This window comes from Doryrhamphus excisus, chromosome 16 (assembly GCF_030265055.1).
Source record: "Doryrhamphus excisus isolate RoL2022-K1 chromosome 16, RoL_Dexc_1.0, whole genome shotgun sequence".
Lineage (NCBI taxonomy): Eukaryota > Metazoa > Chordata > Actinopteri > Syngnathiformes > Syngnathidae > Doryrhamphus > Doryrhamphus excisus.
In genome coordinates, this window is record NC_080481.1 from 10,610,991 (window position 1) to 10,633,078 (window position 22,088).

General features: G+C 42.6%; 1 protein-coding gene across 2 annotated transcripts in view; it reads left to right on the forward strand.

The window, feature by feature from the left end:
* The window catches only part of zranb3 (zinc finger, RAN-binding domain containing 3), a 65,462-nt gene extending 51,905 nt beyond the window's left edge, over positions 1–13,557 (forward strand). Inside the window, exons 19-23 of one of the 2 annotated variants that reach the window (XM_058052377.1) lie at positions 2,912–3,052; positions 6,909–7,049; positions 8,356–8,548; positions 10,139–10,270; positions 13,061–13,557. In XM_058052377.1, the coding sequence (XP_057908360.1) occupies positions 2,912–3,052; positions 6,909–7,049; positions 8,356–8,548; positions 10,139–10,270; positions 13,061–13,159 (706 nt within the window). In that variant the 3' untranslated portion in view covers positions 13,160–13,557. The remainder of the gene's footprint in view (positions 1–2,911; positions 3,053–6,908; positions 7,050–8,355; positions 8,549–10,138; positions 10,271–13,060) is intronic. The other variant, XM_058052378.1, reaches the window with a different exon arrangement.
* The last annotated feature ends 8,531 nt before the right edge of the window (positions 13,558–22,088 follow it).

The following is a 22,088-nucleotide window of genomic DNA, read 5'->3' on the forward strand; positions in this document are numbered from 1 at the left end:
CAGGAGAGCAGCATGGCGATTGATCAAAGACGTATTCAGCGGGCACCGGCTGGTGAGGCAGCTCGTTAGCCTGTTTTCACACACCTGAGGTTTCTCAGGTCTGCAGGTATGCCACATGGACCTTAACATTTGGAGGACAACCTTATATGGTTTTTGTACAAATGGATACATTTTTGTGCAGTAGAATGTGTTGAACTTTCTACATTCTACAGAAAGAGGAGTGGAAGTTGTTCTAACCACATTGTGGGAACTAGGTCCCATTTCCCCTTCCATTAGGTGTAATGGTGAAGTGTCCAAAAGCATTCAAATTAGTAATGAAATAGAAAGCTTCTGCAGTTGCTTGGCTGCACTATCCATGCACCTTGCAACATGAAAAGCTGTAAACCCACACAACTCGTCTCTGCCAGAAGCACAGCTGGACTTATTTAGCGTGTGCAGGTTTCCTGTGGTGCGCTGTGACCGTTTGAAGCAAAGGAAGCTCGTCTGTTTGATGGTGATTCACCTTCTTCCTCATCTACCTCCAGTTTTCCACAGAAAGATGGGTCTCCTTCCTCTACCTTCCGCTTCTTATCGTGCCTCATTTTTATTTATTTCATACCTTCTACCTGCATTCCTTCATTCTCCAATCTAAAAAAAACAGAAATACATTGAGATGTCATATGAGAATCTAAAGAGCCAGGTGTTTTTAAACTTAGTCTTCAGTGGCCTTTAATATTTAAGCCATACCAGTTATTAGTTTTATTTCTGAGGTGTCAGTGCAAGCAATAATGTTGATCAAACATGGCTGTCAAAACAAATGTTTGTTCAGCACAACATCAATTATTGATTCATGCCACAACGCCATCTCCTGTGGAAAAAAAAACACACACCACCCAGAGGCTAATCTGCTTTTATTTTATTATTGTTCTTTATTTTATACCACCCAGGGGAATTTGGCCACCACAGAGCACTCACCACAATCGCCACTCCAATATACGTCTTTGGAACAGCTCTTTAGTTGTCGGTAGGGGCCTAAATGGTTTGTCTTTCTTTACTTTTGATTAAATTTTTTCTCATACATTTGGTGTGGTTCAACAGCAGTTGACCGTTTTATTTACAGATGGCATTAATGTGCACATCGGTGCTGATTTGTAAAAATTGAGTGACCGGAGTATGACTATAAACAATAGAGTACGTACATACAGTGCCTTCCAACTCCTATACAGTTTCACATCACTCCCAATTTACAAACACACTGCTTCACTGGCAGTTTTGTGAAGGTTGTTTTTTGTTATTGCTCCCATAGTTCATGATTCAGCCGATTTGACTACATGAGAATTGCACAGGTGTGCCTAGGTTGGCCACAATAAAAGGCCAATCCAAGATGAGCATTTTAACTGTATGAGCAGTTGGGTACTTTGCCATATTCTGTATAGTTGTTCCCCACAATTTCACAGCGTCATTCAATCATGGGATTTAAAAATATTTTTCATGAAGCAAATTTTACATGTTTTGCTGAAATTAAGCATTTTCAAGCATAAAGATGGCTAAATTAACATGCACTTCTAAAATGCAGTTTTTCCACCTTGTTTTTTCAGCTTAAAACTTCCCCAAACATGCTCTCTTCCATTGTGAAGTTGCATTGTGACGTCACCTCTTTGTGTCTCTCGTGCAAACGTAAGCGTATAGCAGTGACATATAGCAGTCGAGTTGAAAAAAAACGTATTTGGTAGTGAATGATTTAATAATAAAAATTTCATTAAAAAAAAATATGTTTCAATATTTAAATTAGTTTGATGATCCAATACATTTAAGTGTGACAAAAAAATTGAAATGGGCAAACATTTTTTTTTTACACCACGAAAAGGACCTGCTGATTTCCCAGCGTTCCTATCAAATCCAGTTTGTATCAATTCATAATGAAGAATCCAGACACATGAATTTCACTCATGGCATCCCACAGGGTTCCGTGCTAGGAACTGTATTGTTCAGCCTTGATATGGTCCCCTTAGGCAACATCATGAGAAAACACTCCATTGACTTCCACTGCTATGAAGAAGACAACACACAACTCAACTTATCAATGAAACCTCAGGAACAAAAGTCTGGAATCAGCTGCATGTATTGGAATGCCAATATTGCAGATTTCTGATGCTTTTTTCTCTCATTTTAATACCCAGCTATTAACAGTATAGTTTTAGCAGCTTCAGTTGGACTTTAATGGAGGAACTCGAGTGTCTTCACTGTACCTGTGCAGGTAGTTTTAAGAAATGTCAAATGGTTATTAATTCACATTGCAGGATTAAGCGGCATAGAAAATGAATGTGCCATTGCTTGTTTTAAAAGACCAACAATGGCAGGTTTCCTTTCACTAGATCAAGCATGTCACAGGTAGTTTTTTTTTTTTTTGTTTAGTTTTTAATTCACTGTGCCAACACCTCTGCTGTATTTCTTGTCAACTCTGACACGGCCAGGTCATTTTAATTCCTGTCCAGATTGACATGTGGCATTGGGTGCAGTTTTCAACTTGCACACCTTTGCACTGGGATAACAAATTTGGCTGTGGAAAGCAGCGACTAGTGAGATGGAGTAGATTAGATGATTGACGGCCCCTGTGGGGAAAATGAGATTGCTGCACCGGCGAAATGGCCAGAATTCAACAGGGGGAGAGCAGAAGTAGAGTAGACACAAATGGAGCAATGAAAATAACCATTTAGAGGAAGAATGTGCGTTGTTATGCACAGTATTTTTTTTTAATGACATGATATGTATGCTTCCTATACCTGCATTGGTACTGTACCATACTGTATAGCTTAAAGAACACCCCGTTCCCCATCACGTTCCCCGCGTGTTTTGTGTCCCTTGTTGCTCTTCATAAACAACACTGCTTATGTAAAGTACTCTAACAGCCCCAATGGTTCCATTTTCACAGGTACCTCAGCCGTGACGAGGTGGCCCAAGCGTCACTGAGTAAGGCCCAGCAAGAGGGAGGCAGCGTGCGGCTGGTTGCCAAGGACAACTTCTTCACCAAAAGGAAGTCAGCCTTGTCGCTAAATTCCTCTACCTCAGACAGGTAGGTTCAAAGAACGAGGTCAATGAATGAACATGAAGGTGAAGGGTGTTGTTTTAATTGACACTTGTCACTCAGTCAACTGAGCCTGGGCCTAATTTTTCTATTTTGGTTGACAGCAGCACCTATAACCACAAGGACTTGCTTCCGCCACAATTCGCACTTCAATGACATCTCTATATATTATATCAATAATCCAACCTATTTTGAGTTAGACAATATCCTAGAGGCAAAACAAACTCATATTTAGTTTTTGTCAGCGCACAAATAGTCACAATTTCCCAATCTGTCAGGAGTATTGCTCAATATCAAAGCAAAAAACACAGAGATGAGGCTTCATCATCTGCCCATTAAGGTGATTTGTCTCATCATGCCCCTTCGTCTTTGCGAGTAAATGTATTTCCCTTCCCTTCACTGTCTCCATGGAGACCTGCATCCACCTTCTGTGCGAGGCACAAAGGCCCGCTGTGGGTGTTCGTTCAGCAAATACAGACCATAATACAATCTATTGGCTAAGACTCTACAGCAGAGCCTAGGAGCGAGCAGCCGTGGGTACAGAAGCAAACACACACTACACACACACATCAGTGTTTGTGCAAGATGTTTCTCTGTTAAATTGCCACTCACTTGCCACTTGTGCTTTTACTGATAGTGGAACTCTAATACTAAACAGTTATGGATTGTGCCATGGCTGGAAGGTGTGAGACTGTAAGGCGGGCACGTGTTTGTGATGGTGCCTTTTGCTGAAAAAAATATTTTGATACATTTAAAAATTTACAATATCCATCCATCCATCCATCTTCTCCCACATATGCGAGTTTGGCTGGTGGGAACAGCCAAGGCCAGTTGAGAGACATAGTCTCTCCAACGTGTCCTGGATCGGCATCAGTCCTCCGGTAGATTTTGTGTTCCATCTTTCCCTCACCGGAAGTTGTTCTCTATGATTTTCCCAGGTTTCTCCCATGTCCCTTGCTCAGGTCGCATGAGCTTTTGCTCAGTGAAAGCCAGAGCCGCAAACTGCTTGGCTTGCCGGTACCCGTCAACTACTACCTCTGGGTCCCAAAAAGGCCTGATAGAACTCCTTCAGCTTGACGTCATCCCTTATGGTTTATGCCCACCAATGGGTTCTGGGATTACCGCCACAACAGACACTGACCACCTTATGGCCCAGTTCCGATCAGCTGCCTCCGCAATGGAGGCACGGAACATGGCCCACTTAGACTCACTGTCCACTACCTCCCTCGGAACATGGTTGAAGTTCTCCCTGAGGTGGAAAAGCTTTTGACAGGGGACTCTGCCAGATGTTCCCAGCAGATCCGCACTAGCTCCGTCTGCTCCCTCACCTAGGAGCTGTTTGTCTTGGGTGGCCTGACAACAGCTCTACTGACACACACAGCAACACAATATGTGGATAAAAACAGACAATACACTACCAACGCTAATGCAGAATATTAACCAACTACTATGCAAAAAGCCAAGAACAGCCAAGCACTCTGGGAAACAGAAAGTATTCCCAGTTCTTTACACGATATAGATCATGACTGTTAAGAAAAAAACCTTCACACACACAGAGTTACGTAGCCTATTGTCGTAGGGTTTACAGTGGTTTATTAATCTCCATTTTTCTTTTTTTGCTTTTTGTAAAATTAATGTTAAAATCTTGGTTTAGGCTCATGCATCGTCTCATGAGTTGGTGGTCTGTTGAAATGCCCAGTGTGTTTGTGTGTTTTTTTGTCACTGAGTATGCTGAGAGACTCAGCAAACCCCACCCAGCACAACAGGCAGGGGTTCCAATTACCGGAGAGAGCCACCGGCCCCACGGGGCGCTGGCAGAACCCAAAACAGTTTCAACCAAAGTTTAAACCATGAAGATATTTGACAGAAAGCTGGAGGCCTTCATCCGCTCGCTGCCATTGTTTGGTGGTAAACAAACCGGTTGTTTGCTGGAGACATAGCATTACTTCTGGGACCTAAGGCCCCCATGCTCGCTTGCACTGTGAATAAACAAGGTTACAGGTAATGTATTTTAAAACCATTACTCAACTTTTGTTCCAATGTTCTGACCGCTCTCATTTTATTTGGGCTTATTCTTGACTCACTTTCATCCACAGACATTGCTGGCATCATAATGGTCTCTTGATGCCACCTTTTGCCATCAACCCAATGTTCCTTTTTTTAGAGAGTTTCTTCTCCATATCAGTGCACAAATATCTCTCTGTAGTGTTTCTGCCTTGGTCTCTATGAAACTGAAAACACAAAACCACGGGAAAAGATTCTCGTCCATCTGTCCCCCTCCAATGTGGCTCCTGCACCCTGCTGGGATAATGTGGCAAACACCCAAATTTACTGTCCTAAAAAAACACATTGGAGCACATTGGAATTTGCCTTGATGATGATAACATAGATTGCTAGATTGTTAATAACTTGACATTATAATTATTGTGGAGGACCAAATGATAGCACACATTATATAATATTTGAAATGAACAATTACAACCAAAATAACTGCTGTAATTGAGTGATGTTATACTGCGAGAGAGATATTTGTATTGCCACCGCCATCACACACGTGAAAAGAGAAGTTAGCCACTGCAAAATAAAAACATGTAGAAGTAAAATACAGTAAAACTACTCAGCCTTACAAGATGCCTGATCGACATAAGAGGGTTTCAAACAATACAATAGAATACATTTTATTTATATTAAATTATTAAAATTATCATTGATATTGTATGTTATTGATATTTGATCCTCGTATTGTTTATATTGAGCAATATACTGATCTAGATGCTCAGTAGCATTTTTGGTTCTGCAGTTATCATCACAGCAGCTAGAACAGCATGAGTAATGTCCAAATACATCTGAGAAACATCAGATTTATATGACTAACGTTTTCATTCATCCCAGCTTTCAGAACATCCCATGCCTGAGTAATGTCTGCTTAAGTATGAGTAATGAATAAAAAAGGCTTATCCACATACACACAGTCTGCATCTTACAAAGGGCCAAGCTCCGACACATCTCTACAGTTGGAGCTCCTGGACAAGTTATATTTGGATCACTATTGTCTTGGAATTCTATCATTTTGGAGTACTATCTCGCACACTTTGAGTCCCGTAAGCGACTTACTGCCCTGCAGGAGAGGGAGCCTGACAATTCATTCAGTCATTCATTTTCTATAGCTTATCGTCATAAGGGTCGTAGGGGGTGCTGGAGCCTATCCCAGCTGTCTTCGAGCGAGAGGCGGCGTACAGCCAATCACAAGGCACATATAGACACTCACATTCATACCTATGGACAATTTGGAGTCGCCAATTAACCTAGCATGTTTTTGGAATGTGGGAGGAAACCGGAGTACCCGTAGAAAACCCACGCATGCACGGGGAGAACATGCAAACTGCACACAGAGATGGCTGGAGGTGGGATTGAACTCCGGTTTTCTAGCTGTGATGGTCTGCGCGCTAACCACTCGACCACCGTGCAGCCCGAGCCTAACAATGAGTTATGAAATATGTCATGGCTGTGAAAACATACATTTTTAAAATTCAGAAACATTTTGAACATGTCTGAAGTTTGAAACGGTTAGCGACATCAACAAATAAAAAAAATCCAAAAAAACGTATGCTGTTGTTTTTCAGATGGAATTCATAAAACGGCGCAGTGGGACAGAGCCTTTAGATAGTCTCACAAGGTTTGTTGATGCCTTGTGGGAACTACTAAACTAACGTGTGTGTGACTTCTGAAGCATATTTTTCCAGTTCCAGTTTACCATTCACTCTGGAGGTTCCACTGTAACGAAAGAAACGCTAATGTTTGTGGTTGTTTGCCAAGCGCTTAAACGCTGTGTGTCTCTTTGCAGCTCAGGGAAACAAGTTAGTGAGCAGCCATCGTCAGGATTCCTGCAAGCGATGAACAGCCATGGTGTCCCACTGTGTCTATCCTGTCAGAAGGCCTGTTCAACCACCGGTGGGGCCTGGGACACTCGATTTTGTAGCCACAGGTAAAAGTTGCAGTTGTGTGTTCCTCATAGATAATACAGTGGTGTGGAAAAAGTGTTAGCAAAAACATAGCATCATGGTGAACCTTCCCAAGGGTGGCCATACAACCATAATTACCCCACAACATCCAAACAGAACTGCAGGCCTCACTTGCCTTCGTTAAGGTCAGTGTTCCTGACTCCAAAAGTGGCCTGCATGGCAGAGTTCCAAGAGTGAGAGTTCCACTGCTGTAGAATAAGAACATAAGGGCTCTTCTCAGTTTTGCCAGAAAACATCTTGATGATCCCCAAGACCTTCGGGAAAATACTTTGTGGTCTGACAAGACAAAAGATGACATTTTTGGAAAGCGTGTCCCATGAAATCTGACGTAAAAGTAATGCTACATTTCAGAAAAAGAATCATACCAACAGTAAAATATGGTGGTGGTAGTGTGATGGTCTGCGGTTGTTTTGCTGCTTCAGGACCTGAAAGACTTGCTGTGATAAATGGAACCATGAATTCTGCGGTCTACCAACACATCCTGAAGGAGAATGTCCGGCCATCTGTTGGTGAACTCAAGCTGAAACCAACTTGGGTTCCGCAGCAGGGCATTGATCCAAAACACACCAGCAAGTCCATCTCTGAATGGCTGACAAAAAGCAAAACAAAGACTTTGGAGTGGTCTAGTCAAAGTTTTGACCTGAATCCTATTGAGATGCTGACCTTAAAAAGGTTATTAAAAAAACTCAGATGTGGCTGAATTACAACAATTCTGCAAAGATGAGTGGTCCACAAGCACAAGTTATCACAAACATTCATTTTCTACCGCTTTGCCTCACGAGGGTCGCGAGGGGTACTAGAGCCTATCCCAGTTGTCTTCGAGCGAGAGGCGAAGAGGCGGGGTACACCAGCCAATCACAGGGCACATATAGACAAACAACCATTCACACTCACATTCATACCTATGGACAATTTGGAGTCGCCAATTAACCTAGCATGTTTTTGGAATGTGGGAGGAAACCGGAGTACCCGGAGAAAACCCACACATGCACAGGGAGAACATGCAAACTCCACACAGAGATGGCCGAGGGTGGAATTGAACCCTGGTCTAACCACTCGACCGCCGTGCCGCCTTTATCACAAACACTTGACTGCATTTTTTAAAAACTTTTCTGTAGAATTTTGTTATCATTTACATTAGTTTGATGATCTTTAAACATTTAAATGTGACACAAATGGAAAAAAAATAAATTAAACACTTTTTCACACTACTCTATGTCTAGTCTATGTGACATAGTGCAGTCAATTCCATATTCTCCATCCCCTTAGGTGCCAAGAAGAATTCCAGTTGCGCTCCAGTCAGACGTACATGCGCTCCCGCGTGCTGGAGGCGGAGCAGGGCATCTGCCAGCACTGTGGCCTCCAAGCTCATGACTTGTTTGTGAAGGTCCGCGATGCGCCGCCGTCCCAGCGAAAAGAGATGCTGGAGAACACGTGGCTTGCCCAGCTGCCACTCAAACAGGTTGGAATTTGGTAATTAATCTCCTTATGTAGATAAGTATAGCTGGCCAGCTAACTACCTTTGTGTTTGTGCAAGCTATAATAACTGATGCGCACACACACAAATTGATCTTCCCTCCACGGGGCCAGCTCCCAGTAAATGGATTGGTGGGCCATTGATTTCTCCCCCGGTGCCAGGCCCCGACCAGTAAGCCTATTTGATTTGACTGGCTGTTATCCGGCAAACCTTTCCGCTCCTCAATGCCTCCTCCTTGCACACACACACATTTATATTTATCCCTCCACCCGGCTTTCTAGTGCCGCTGCCGGCGGCAGCATCATGCGGATCGATGCGGTGAGCTTTAGGGGAAACAAACTCAGCCGCATGATAAGACGCCATGGTGGCAGAAAAGCCTTAAGATTAGCGCCTCATTCTTTCATACAGGAAGTCCTATTGTGTGTGCGCGTGTTACTTTGTACACGTCTATATGGTGCTACATCGGTGCCTTTCAGTCTATTCTGGTTTGTGTATGTGTGTATGGACATTCTTTCTACCCCTCTGTGCTGGCCTCTTTATAGCTTTTATCTTTATATCTTTTGGGATCAATTCCATCTCACCACCTTAATGTCTGTAAAGTAGCACTCTCAGTGGGAAAATAGATTTTTGGTCTACAACTCCTCATGTCAGGCTTGTCTTCCAATCATCTTTAGTTCTTGATTGATTTGTGCTTTTTGTGTCTTCAAATGTGATCAACATCCTTGGTATTTTGTGTTTTCACGCTGCTTCATAGTAAATCTCGCTGTGGAAGCCTACTACCATTAGGCAGTGCTGGAATGCTTTCCCGGTGAGGGAATGATGTCATTACTGTGTGCCATCTAGTGGCTTTGGTGCTCACGCTGCTGTTTGCTGTAGTTTGTGTTTCCACTGAACAAAAACTGGATGAAGTGTTGGTTAACTACTGCAGATCAGTTTACAGGAAAGGTTCAAAAGGGGGGGTAAGAAATCCAATGGCTGGTATTCACACAAGAGATGTCAAGAAGAATATGACATCTTGCAGAAAAACAACGCCCTGGTGTCAGTACAGGTCGATATAAAGTTTAAACTTGAACAGAAATATAGGACATTCATGCCTTGTAGGTGGGTAACGCTATTCCATAATGTCAAAGGTCATCAGCACGGAATTTCAATGATTGTTCTATGTCTCTAGCAGAGAAACCTTGACATAATCGTCTTTCTTTTATTTCCTGCACCATTCATGCACCAAGCTGAGCTGTCAGGAGTGCTCCCTATTTGTTTTTGTCATTGCTTTTTATGAGGCGCATTGCAGATGTGCCCCTAAGGTGCAAGTATTTGTTGAATGCGCGTGTTTCACTATGTGTGTGCGTGTGTGTGTGTGTTATAAAATAAGACTTCAGGCAAATGTAGCGCTCGGTGAGAGCTAAACACATCACCTCTGTTGGAAAAAATCAGTTAGAGCATAGATGGATGGTTTGGGTGGGTAGTGCAATCACAGCTTGTTTTTGGCAATTTGAGGCGGTATGAGAGAACATCCAAGGGTAGTGTTTCTCTCTTTTTCATTCTGTGTGTGTGTTTGTGTGTGTGTGAGCACAGCTAAACGAGATGATCCGCTCTCCGGTGGAAGGTGATTTCTGGCAGGTGGACCACATCCGTCCAGTCTACAGTGGGGGAGGACAGTGCTCTCTGGACAACCTGCAGACACTCTGCACCGTCTGCCACAGAGCTGTAAGTGCATCACTCAGCACCAGGCCAAAAGAAATCTGTCCACCTTTACTTTGTAGCTGCACCTTGGCGAGAGTTATCTTTTATCTTGGTTAAAAGAAAGAGTCATCCCTCACGTTGAGGATCATCTACGGTAGCAGTAATGTGATACATGGTCAGCCTTCTCCTGCCAGTAATAACATCCCAACAGGCAGCTATGTCTTGGTGATGTATAGCATCTGCTGCAAAAGGCCACATGCGTGTGTTGAGGGCTTTTGGTGTGTATCTCATAATCACAGACGATTCCTCAACAGACAGATTAGAGAGCAGGGGATGTCAGAATAAAAGTCTTGTCTTCTGAAATGTGCCTTTGTATCGCACCAGTGTGACTTTTTTTTTGTCAAGATGGGACTGCAGCGATGATCTGAAAAGGGAAACTAGTCACTACTCATGCCGCCAAGAGCGCAGCACCGAATTCTGTGCCCTGGTACATAAGACTATCCTAATACCAATTCACATGAAGAAAACAATTAAACTTTAACCTTGATTGAAGACAAAAGCAGCAAGATCTATACAGATACCACCTTCATATTTTGCCATGAGTTATTTCAATAGTGTGGTGTCACTTGCTACTTTATTTGGCTCTATTTGGGTTTTTTTTCCGCCGTTATTTGTGTAGGTTAACAAAGAACGACATCAACCGCTGATGACAACCAGCAATGGAGGTGGGGAACGATGACTTCTGGTTTCCATGCTAACACGATGCTGACAGGGATGTTTTGTGTAATGGTAATGGTAATGGTTTTATTTCATTTGAACATGCATCAGATTACAATTGAGTGCATCACATAATCAGTTCACAGGTCCACATCTCCAAAAGGAGTAGGAAGAAGCACATCTTATTAAATCCTACCCCTCCATCTGGTACTTTTACAATCAGTAACTGTAACATTTGTTCACTTCCTGCTTTCCATAATACAGTTTAAGGTTTTTTTTTTGTTGTTTTTTTTTTAATAATGCACCTCGTACTGAAGTATGAGGTGATATGACCATACAATGACATAATGGGTACCATAGTAAGTGTCAATATAGTGATATATATAGCACATCATGACTGGTTCAAGACTCTTCATCCTTGTATTTAGCAAACATCAATTGCTTGTATTGTTTCTTGAATTGGCTCATCGTTGTGCATTGTTTGAGGTCCTTACTCAATCCATTCCATAGTTTGATTCCACATACTGAAATGCTATGGCTTTTTAACGTAGTCCTAGCATATACGTAAGTGTTTCAAATGTAGTTCTTCCCTGAGATCATATTTCTCCTCTCTTGTAGAGAAGTATTGGATGACATTTTTAGGTAATTGGTTGTTTTTAGCCTTATGCATTATTTTAGCTGTTTGAAGATTAACTATATCAGCAAGTTTAAGTATTTGTGATTTTAGAAATAAGGAGTTAGTATGTTCTCTGTAGGCGGCATTATGAATTATCCTTACTGACCTTTTTTGCAGTACATTTCGAGTGAAGATTGCTTTTATTGTTATTACCCCATATTTCCACACAATAAGTAAGATATGGTAGAACCAGAGAGCAATAAAGAGTGTGGAGTGATTTCTGATTGAGAACAAATTTTGCTTTGTTCAATACTGAAATATTTCTGGCCACCTTATGTTGTATATTTGTAATATGAGGTTTCCAGCTCATAATTTCATCTATTGTGATCCCCAGAAATGTATTTTCGTTCACCCTTTCAATGTCCACACCGTCTATTTGTATTTGCTGGTGCGTGTCCCTTCTGCTGTTACCAAACAGCATGATTTTAGTTTTACTTAGGTTCAAGGACAATCTATTATCATCAAACCATCTTTTTAGTGTGAACGCAGTTGGAATCCTGCAGTGTATTAATAACCCAAACAAGATGGTCGCCATATTGTAAGCCAAAATGTGGTGTAAATTTTACTTAAACCAAAAATCATGCTAACCAACGTTTCACCCCGCATGTGGTGAAGTGGCTGCAAAATAACAATAGACCACCCAAAGGAGCCAAAGAACGTTGAAAGTGCCGGTGTTTTAATAAAAGTCAGAAACACTACTCAGCAAAACACAAAGGTGGTGTCTGAGTAGATCTTGGCGCCACATCGCTGTCTTTGTCAACAATGCTGTCTTCCATTAAGGTAAAAGTGACCTTGAATGTTCATTTATCCCTTTCTTTCTTTCGTCATTTGTATGCATTGTAAGTGTTTTTAAACCATTAACAGATGAATTGGATTGCCATTATTCCTTGTGGGAAACATTGATTTGGTTAAAGTCTAACCTTCTGAAACGCATGAATGATGCTAACCAAGGTTCCACTGTCTTCAGGTTAGAACTGAGAGACCGGAGAATCTCGCTGAATGTTGTGACCTGCAGAAACTAGATGCAAATAAATCAACAGCGCTCTGCCTTGCAGCAAAGTAGTGCGATCTGTTTCTTCTATGACATTGTGCATGACAGCCATCCAACGTTTTAGTCTAACTCTTAACTGTGCCACTTCCACACTTCATGAGGTCATGATGAAAATGATGATGCTCATTTAAAAAGACATTTGCAGGCTGTTAAGTGCATGTCAGAGCAGTAGATGGTAACGCTACCTCATATCCTACAGGCCACCCTTGCCTGTTGAAGGTCGTATCCTCAACAGACACACTTACATCGTTGTACCAAAGAAAAGGAGAACCATTTGAGTAGACTGATATAATAGTGAAGCAACACCAACATGTAACCTTAACAAAACAATGAACAAGAAGCTCAAAGGTTATTTTTCCTCTTCCCGCAGAGGACATCTCAGCAGGCCAAGGAGCGAAGCCAGATGAGGAAGAGTTCCGCGGCCTACAAAGTTGCCTCCGACATCAGCAAATTCTTCATCAAGAAATAATGCTTCCCGCTCACTGGAATCCCTTGTTGAGTCGCAACTGGTACTTTAGAAACAAAAGGCCGAACTCCTTTGTTATCCACACTTTTTGTTCATGTCAACAGCAAACAGGCACAGCAACCAGTTTCCCCTCTCGTCCCCGAACCGTCACAAGTGCACTGGGATATGATTTATGGCAGCCTCCCATTTTGCTTCAGGCGTAAATGGAGCAGGTTGCTTTGGAGATGTGATGCTATTTTCAGATTTTGCAAACTTAGTGCAACGTTGCAGGTGAGATGAATAGTTGGTGATTAAGAATGCGTCTTTCGACAAGCAATGGCTTGTTTATGTTGCTTCTCGAAAGATAGATGAGTATCTAGTGGAATAAAAAGCCATTTTTATCTACCTTCTTGTTCTTGTAGCGCTAGTTCCACATGTTCATGCACAAGTACACCGGGGCGCCTTGGACCAGCGCCTCAAGTTAGAAACATTATTGTCCATACATCTCGCCGCTCTTCTGCTGTGCTTGATGATGTGAGCAGAGCTGCAGTCAGTCAAGAGGGCTATGTTTAGAGGCACCGAGAGATGAGTTACTATGGAAACAAGGCTCCAGGTTCAGCAATGTCGGGAGCATTGAATGTGTTCTCGTGCAAGTTATACAATGAGCCAGACAGACATCAGCGACTCCGATCAATATCAGCGGGATCCTGTCCAAGTGAGCCACAATTCCACCTGCCCTCTCTCTTCCTCGGCTGCCTGACGGCCACATCCACAAGTCGAAATTCAGCAAAACCTGCCATCATTGCAAAGTGTACAATTTGGGCTGTCAGCCTCAACTTCTCGGTTTGAAACTTTGCAGGAATGTGTGTGTGTGTGTCCCCTAAGGCTGCTCCAGGTCTCCACTTAATAAGGCCGCTGTTCCTCCCCTGTCTAGGGCGACAAGCTTGGTGAGTAATGAACAATGTTGCAGGCACCCGTCCAACAACAGCAGGTTTCAGTGACAACTCCCTGTCAGTGGCTGCAAACTCTGATCGCCTCTTTTATTGCACCCAAAAGGTGCGTGAGCGCAAATGAGCGATGGGTGGAGGGGTTGGGGGGGAGCAATTCATTGACATATATGAATGCATAATGCAGCAGAAAGACGTGGAACGGTGATGTGATGTCATAATGAGGTGAAATCTTCTCCCCCGCAGGGCAAGCTGGGTTAAGAGCATCGCTGCAACCCGTGTTTGACAAGCTGTCGGTGCAGAGGGGAAAAAAACCTGATGACCGTAATAAAGATGGACTCCCAACATCAACCTAGCGACCGCAGAGGTATTTGCGTGCTGTCTCGTCTCCCCCTTCCCAGTGAAACAAAGAACTTTTTTCCATCAAAAACAATCAACATAATTGCAGCGGAGAGTTACATGGCAACGCGGTGCTCATTGTGCAACTTAAGCTGAAACAATTACGTAGTTAGGAAGAGCGGCTATGATAACACAATCGAGAAGGAAATTAGAGGAAACTTAAAGAGATGATCAGTCAGGAAACTTGCGTAACCTTGTGGAAGTCTTTAGCGCCCCAGCTAGTGATGCATAACAGTTATATTCTAAACAATTAAACATTGCTTCTTTTGTTTTTGTTATTCTGGAGGTATTTTACTTTCTAGATCAGTAATAAATAAATATAATAATAATAATAATAATAAAACGGCAAATAATAAAAACTTAAGAAACCACATATATTTGGTGGGTAGACAAATTATTTTTTTCAGATTAAAATTAACAAACCATTATTAGAGCCCTGTAGACATGACAAAACACGACTATAGTCACATTTATACTTTTTTATTTACAACATATTGCACAACTGCAGGGTCTTGAGACACATGCTAACTCGCAAACTAGAGAGCTAGCGACCTAAATGGTAGCCTTCAAGTTATTTCCTTTAAAATAGACAAAAACTTACCACTTCCACACGGATAGGGAGGATAACTATTAAGTTATTTAACCTTTAACATGAACATTAATCAAACATAATATTTTTTTCTGGGTACATGATACCATACAGCATCCATATCAAACTTGCGCGGGCCGCACTAACATTAAACTTTCATATCAAGGTGGGGGCCTCAAACTAGTGTCCTGCGGGCCACGTGTTTGGGACCCCTGTTCTCGATCTTCCAGATTCTGCACCTCTTTCTGCAGTGTTTCCATGGATTTTCTGCTTCCCAACCAAATGGTGTGTTTAATTTATTCCACACACTCTGCTGTGATTGGTGACACTCCCAAGCGCTCCTGAGGACTCCCGGATGCGTAGTTCCACGTTTACTGAGTGCAGGCAATCTGCAGCCCATATAAGGAAGTCCGGATCACATTGACATCAGTAAAACATTAGAAAAAACTCACTTCCAAATGTGAACATGTCATTATCTGATGCTTTGGCATCGTTTAAAAGGGAAATTCAACATTGTAACAAGATTTATAAGTCAGAACAGTGGAAAAACATACTAGGTCCCTTTTAAAATTGCAGTAAATCCCCACTGTTCACAGGGGTTGCATTAGTCAGTACCGTATTCCCTTACAGTTAGATGCAACTCGTAAATATATTTACAATTTAACAAGTGCAGCCTTTAAGTTAAAGGGGCGTTCTGGTTGTGTTTTTTTTTGGCAACAAAGTAGCTGCCATTTCAGCACACAAATTGAGCATACCTGACGCTTCACAGCTGGGAGACCCAAGTTCAATTCCACCCTCGGCCATCTCTGTGTGGAGTTTGCATGTTCTCCCTGTGCATGCGTGGGTTTTCTCCGGGTACTCCGGTTTCCTCCCACATTCCAAAAACATGCTAGGTTAATTGGCGACTCCAAATTGTCCATAGGTATGAATGTGAGTGTGAATGGTTGTTTGTCTATATGTGCCCTGTGATTGGCTGGCGACCAGTCCAGGGTGTAACCTGCCTCTTGCCCGAAGACAGAAAAAAATATGACACTATAGCCTGACATTTATCATTGTTGTATGATGGGATTTGGTGTGCACAATGCTTTGTACTGACTAAGCATGACACATATTCAAATCCCGACAGTGGACAGCAGTGCTGTTTAACATTTAACGCCTATGTACTGTAAAACAACACGCACCTTTTTTTTTTTTTTTTTTGCACAAACCACCTCTAAATGTGTGAATCAGTTGCTCCATTTAGCATTCGGCATCTGATTGTAACATAGCATCCTTCTGTGTGCAATGTGATAGAGAAGGTGGGGGTGGGAGATTGGTGCGGAGCTTACTGTACATGTAAACCATCTAAAAAAATGACAATTGTGTTGCAATTCATATGCAGTATATATTTTACCCGGACTTGACTGGTCCTGAACCCTCCAGCCAAACATCAATCTTCCATTTGTGCACAGTTTTTCACCTTTTTTCCGGTTTGCTGTTCTGTGTAAAAGGCACAGAAACACACAGAATGTGGTTTGGAGAGTTTTTTTGTAATAGTTTGAGCAGTGGTCTTAAGCTTTTGATCGTTCATTTATTAAATTGTATCAATGCTTTATAAGCGATACCCGTTTAATATGCATGTAAGCATCGATATAAGGATTCACACATGACTGTTGTATAATATATGTCACACACAATGCTGGAAGTGACGTGGCTCTGTGCCAGATGTTGTGTTCCAGCTCTGATGTGCTTGTTGTGCAGGATGCATGTGAAAGAGGCAATAGCGTCACAGTAAATATTAGGATTTATGATGATTTCTGGAAAAATAAGGTTCTACTTGTGTCTTTTTCTTAGACGTGCAAAACTATACAAGTCATTCATAATTCTATTATGATTTGCATTCAGACACCGCTATCCCGTTGGTTATTCCATTCCAAGCTCGTCTGCTCCCATAATCCACTTTGGCCTTTTCAGCCGAGGAGCGCGTTCCTCCAAACCCAATCTTGTGTGACAGGTGTGATGGAGAGAGGCCAATAAAAGCCCTCACCGCCACCTCATCATAGCAATGTTTGATTCCTGGCTGCTGCACTCACCCGTTGTCATCCCTCTGCGGTCCTGCTGGTGTCTAGGCCGCCAAAAGGAAGTAGACATCAGGGGAGGCTCATAGCATTGCTTTACTGCAGAACCTCGTAACAATAAAGGAACCAACCTCCAGTCTGTGTTGTGTTCATACGCTGTTCTTGGCTTTTAAAGCACCGCAGCTGACGACGGTGTTTGTCTTTTATTGTCGCATCGCATCATGTGGTGGAACGCTGATGGGATGATGGATGCTTTTTTGCGCTGGATGAATACTGGCACGGCTCTGCGGGGTGCGGCAAAATGGTATTATGGCTCAGGTAATTGGTGGCAGACCATTGCTCATCAGCACTCAAATTAATCTCATTAAAACACGCTTTCTAGCTTGGTCTTAAGGGTATTCGGCGACTGATAGAGATGGCGTCATTTATGACCGTGGTATAGTCAGTGATGATATTTCATTAGAAAGTGTTCAGCCAGTAAAAGGAAATCAATACAGTTTGATGTAAACCATTCTCGGCTATTCTTCTAGTGTCATCTGGCGTCGTAGGGGAGATCCAGTGGTAAAAGGATGCTTTCTCATTGCTCAGCTGGAGATGGCTTTTGTCAAGTCCAAATTCTATTTATTCAAGATGGCTCCCTGCTTGTCTCCCAAGATGCACGGCGTGCTGTGGATTAGGAGCAAAAAATTGCAATCAATTCACCCAGCAGGAGATGAGAGGAAATAACAGATAAGGTTCTTAGCATAATTCATATAGGCTCCAATCTGGCGTGGATTAATGTACCGTCGGGCATCTCGGTGGCTGCAATGCAACTCATTTGGATGCTACGGCTTCGTGCGGTAGATCATGTTGAGGCTTTGTTTGGAAAAGACTCAGTGTGTCACAAGGTGGCACAGTTGTGTAATGGGAGCCTGAAGCAGACGGACCACAGAGATGTAGAAATATGAGAATTTATCAAAAGTGGCTATTTGGGACCGCGTCATTTGAAAAGCAATCTAGCAGGCAGGCTGGCAGGCAGGCCCAAAAATGGACGACATGAATGCCCTGACCTCTGCCCTTATGTATGGTTAGGTTCAGTATGACTTCCTGCCTAACCAAAGCATACCAGCGCTTTCTAAGTTTTTCATCGGCACCATATGCAATGTGAGGAGTCCTCAGTCCTGAAGAGAAAAAAAAAAGCCACACTGAGATTCGGCTTTATCGTCTTGGCCTTTCATGTATTCTGTGGTCAAAAGCTTGAGGTTAAAAAGGAAAAGCTGAACAAAACGCCCTGCACGCTCCTTTTCACAAAAGACATCTTTTCATCTCCTTTCTCCATGCTGAGGCCATTGATCAGACATTTTTCACAGATTGCTTTCAGACATGAATTTGGTCCCGGTGTTGCTGCTCAGCATGTCTTTTTTTCACATTGGCCTAAATCACAAGGTCGAGATTTTAATGTTGACTTTAAAATCATTTTTGTTTTAATCATTGGACTTATACATAGTCTCAGAAGTTGGCCAATGAAGCAAAAACTTTGACTTGTCTCGTTTTCTCCAATATTAGTTTGTTTTTTTTAAGCCCCCCCCAAAAAGGTCACGTCAGTGTTGGAATGCGAGTGACAGTAGTGGGGCATCATTACACAGATACTCTGCCTAATTACCTATGGTCACCTCAGAAGAGACCATCCCAATCACGCTGTCGCCGGCCTAATGAGGACAGTCAGCCCTCCGTCTAATGAATCGTAAGCACACTCTTCCAACAGCCTCCCATAATGCCCGGAAAGAATATACACGGAGCTGGAAACAGCGCTGGTGTCCTCGCAGCAGCCTGGGAAGGTTGTTGGGTTTGTTCTCACCTTCCAGCAACCTCCTACTCACTTACTGTTTTATTACAAGAAGTCCATGAAAAAGCCTCCTTAAATAAAAGTAAGTTAGGAGAGACATTTCTTAATTAGTCTATCAGAGTAGACCTAATTCTTTAGCACAGCAAGACAGTCTGGACAATTCTGCGCCTTAGGAGACGCTTTTAAGAGCGTTATAATCATCTTTACAGTTGCATTCTCCAATATAGTAAGATATAATCCGAGACAATACGCCATTTAAGACGTAAATAAAACTTGTTCTTGCGTGGGTTGCAGTGAATGCATTCCTCATGGAGGACAGGAAGTGACTTCAGGGGTTCAGAGTTGAGTTTTAGCGTCTTGTGGGTCTCATTATGTATTATTTTTATGTTATGATTGTGCCTGTTCTGACCTGAGATATAACGCAGCAAACAATTACTGACACCTTTACCAAAATATAATGAGGACATAGAAGTCGGTGTCTGTGTTTATATAGCGCCATCTTGTTGCTGTTGAGTCTAGGCAAGCATCTGTTGTGTGAAATCTTCATATAATAAACCATGGCGATGGCGGCTAAGTAAATGGAGAACAATTAGGTCAACAGAAAAGAAGAAATCTCACTTGTAGTGCCGTTCTCATCTGCAACAGTTGCTTCGCTTGTTTTTCCAGATCTGGGACGTCTGCCATGAAATAATTATCACCTTATACTTGGAGATGTTTTTCAAAGTTTCTGGTGCAGGATTGGCAAATAATGTGGTAAAGTTTGAAGTCTTAAAGTGAGGTTATTGAGTCTGTGTTGGCTTTTTTTTTTTAAAGTTACCTTGGCATTTAGAATTGACGATAAAACAGCCAAGGCTTTTTCAAACTCATCATGGAGGTTTGCTCTCCCAAAATAAAACAAAAGGAAAATCGAATGCAACACAACAAACGGTCTTTCATCATATGTTCATCGCTAATGCTCCACTTAATCATTTCCATGTCACACATGTCCACTGAAATGTTTTGATAAGGACTTCCACAATTGAGTTAGAGTGGGTAGAATTTGGCCACTCAACTGTGGACATATTCACACCCCCTCTTCTTCTTCTTTTTCTATATTCAGTATTGCCAGTTTCTCAATTACTGTGCGAGTGGGCTGGTGCGAAAGGAGAGGGAGGAAGGGTGAGTTGGATATAGCAACATTCCTCGGCAGCCCACACAGAATTATTCTTTGCGATGATATAAATCTTATTAAATGATGTGATAACGCGCAGGTTGGGTGGCGGGATGAAAGCGACGAAGTGTTCAACGCATACCTGGAGGAGTGTGGAGGGGCTGGACGATTGAACACGCTGCAGATGCACTAGAGTGTAAAAATAGAGCCGTGCCAGTGGTTATATAAGTTCAGAACGTTGGATAATCTAACTGGTTTGGACACGATATGAAGCAGAGAAGGTGTCTCATGCAGGCTACCTGACATCAGCCTACGCAAAACACACACAAGACACAATGAAGTCCTTCTGACAGATGCTTTTAATTGGTTCCAGACCCGACCGTGATAAGTGAGTTTCCATAAAGTAGCAATCCTTATTTATACATTGAATGTTTTTGCAGTTAAAGCATAGAAAACCTGTTTATTCATTCATTCATTCATTCATTTTCTACTGCTTATCTTCACGAGGGTCGCGGGGGTGCTGGAGCCTATCCCAGCTGTCTTCAGGCGAGAGGCGGGGTACACCCTGGACTGTTTGCCAGCCAATCAAAGGGCACATATAGACAAACAACCATTCACACTCACATTCATACCTATGGACAATTTAAAGTCGCCAATTAACCTAGCATGTTTTTGGAATATGGGAGGAAACCGGAGTACCCGGAGAAAACCCACGCATACACGGGGAGAACATGCAAACTCCACACAGAGATGACCGAGGGTGGGATTGAACTCCAGTCTCCTAGCTGTGAGGTCTGCACGCTAACCACTCGACCGCCGTGCAGCCCAGAAAACCTGTATAACAACTTCTAAATACGGTTTTCAACATTATTAGAGCTGTCCAGACATACTACAACACCCCTATAGTAGTGCAGAGAGGCGTGAAAGGCAGGGCCGTCTGTCAACATCATGTATGCATTTGTCACTGCTTTCCATATGGGGATGTAATAAGGGGAAATAAGACACATTATAGAGTCAAATGTTAGCATTGGTTGGCACGGGGGTCGAGTGGTTAGCGCGCAGACCTCACAGCTAGGAAGACCAGGGTTCGATTCCAGATTCCTGGCGACCAGTCCAGGGTGTACCTCTCGGCCAAAGACAGCTGGGATAGGCTCCAGCACCCCCGCGACCCTCGTGAGGAAAAAGCGGTAGAAAATGAATGAATGAATGGCATTGGGAGAGTTCCTTGTTGTTCTGTTTTTAACTTCCTGTTTTGGACCACTTCCTGCTAGCTAGTCTGAGCAATGTCAAATTCCTGACACCTAGTGACCAGTGTAGAACACTGCATGTCATTACATCTTCCAATGTGCTTTCTGAATGCCTTATATTTGTATTGCGTGTTTTTGGCTAATAATAGGCTATCATGATTATTATTATTATTATTATTATTATTATTATTATTATTATTATTATTAATGGTCATCCTACACTAAACTTGACTTATATGCAGGAATACAATATCAAATGGGGATGCATGGTGGAATGGTGGTTGGCACGCAGGCCTCGCAGCTAAGAGACCCTAGTTCAATTCCACCCTCTCTGTGTGGAGTTTGCATGTTCTCAATGTGCATGCGTGGGTTTTCTCCGGTTTCCTCCCACATTCCAAAAACATGCTAGGTTAATTGGGGACTCCAAATTGTCCATAGGTATGAATGTGAGTGTGAATGGTTGTGGGATAGCTGGGATAGGCTCCAGCACCCCCTCATGAGGATAAGCGGTATAAAATGAATGAATGAATGATATCAAGTGCTGATAATGTTGGAAGAGCAGAGTGTCATTTACATAATGCAGCAATTCTCAATCAATGGTCAATCAATGTCTTTGCCAAATTGTTGCCACTTGTCATGAAGGGTTGATGACGGGTCCTGCAGCCAAGCCAGTTGTGCAACTGGTATAAAGGAACCGTATCGGCACGGGCAGCTCGGGGGGCCCCTTGGGACACCCCTG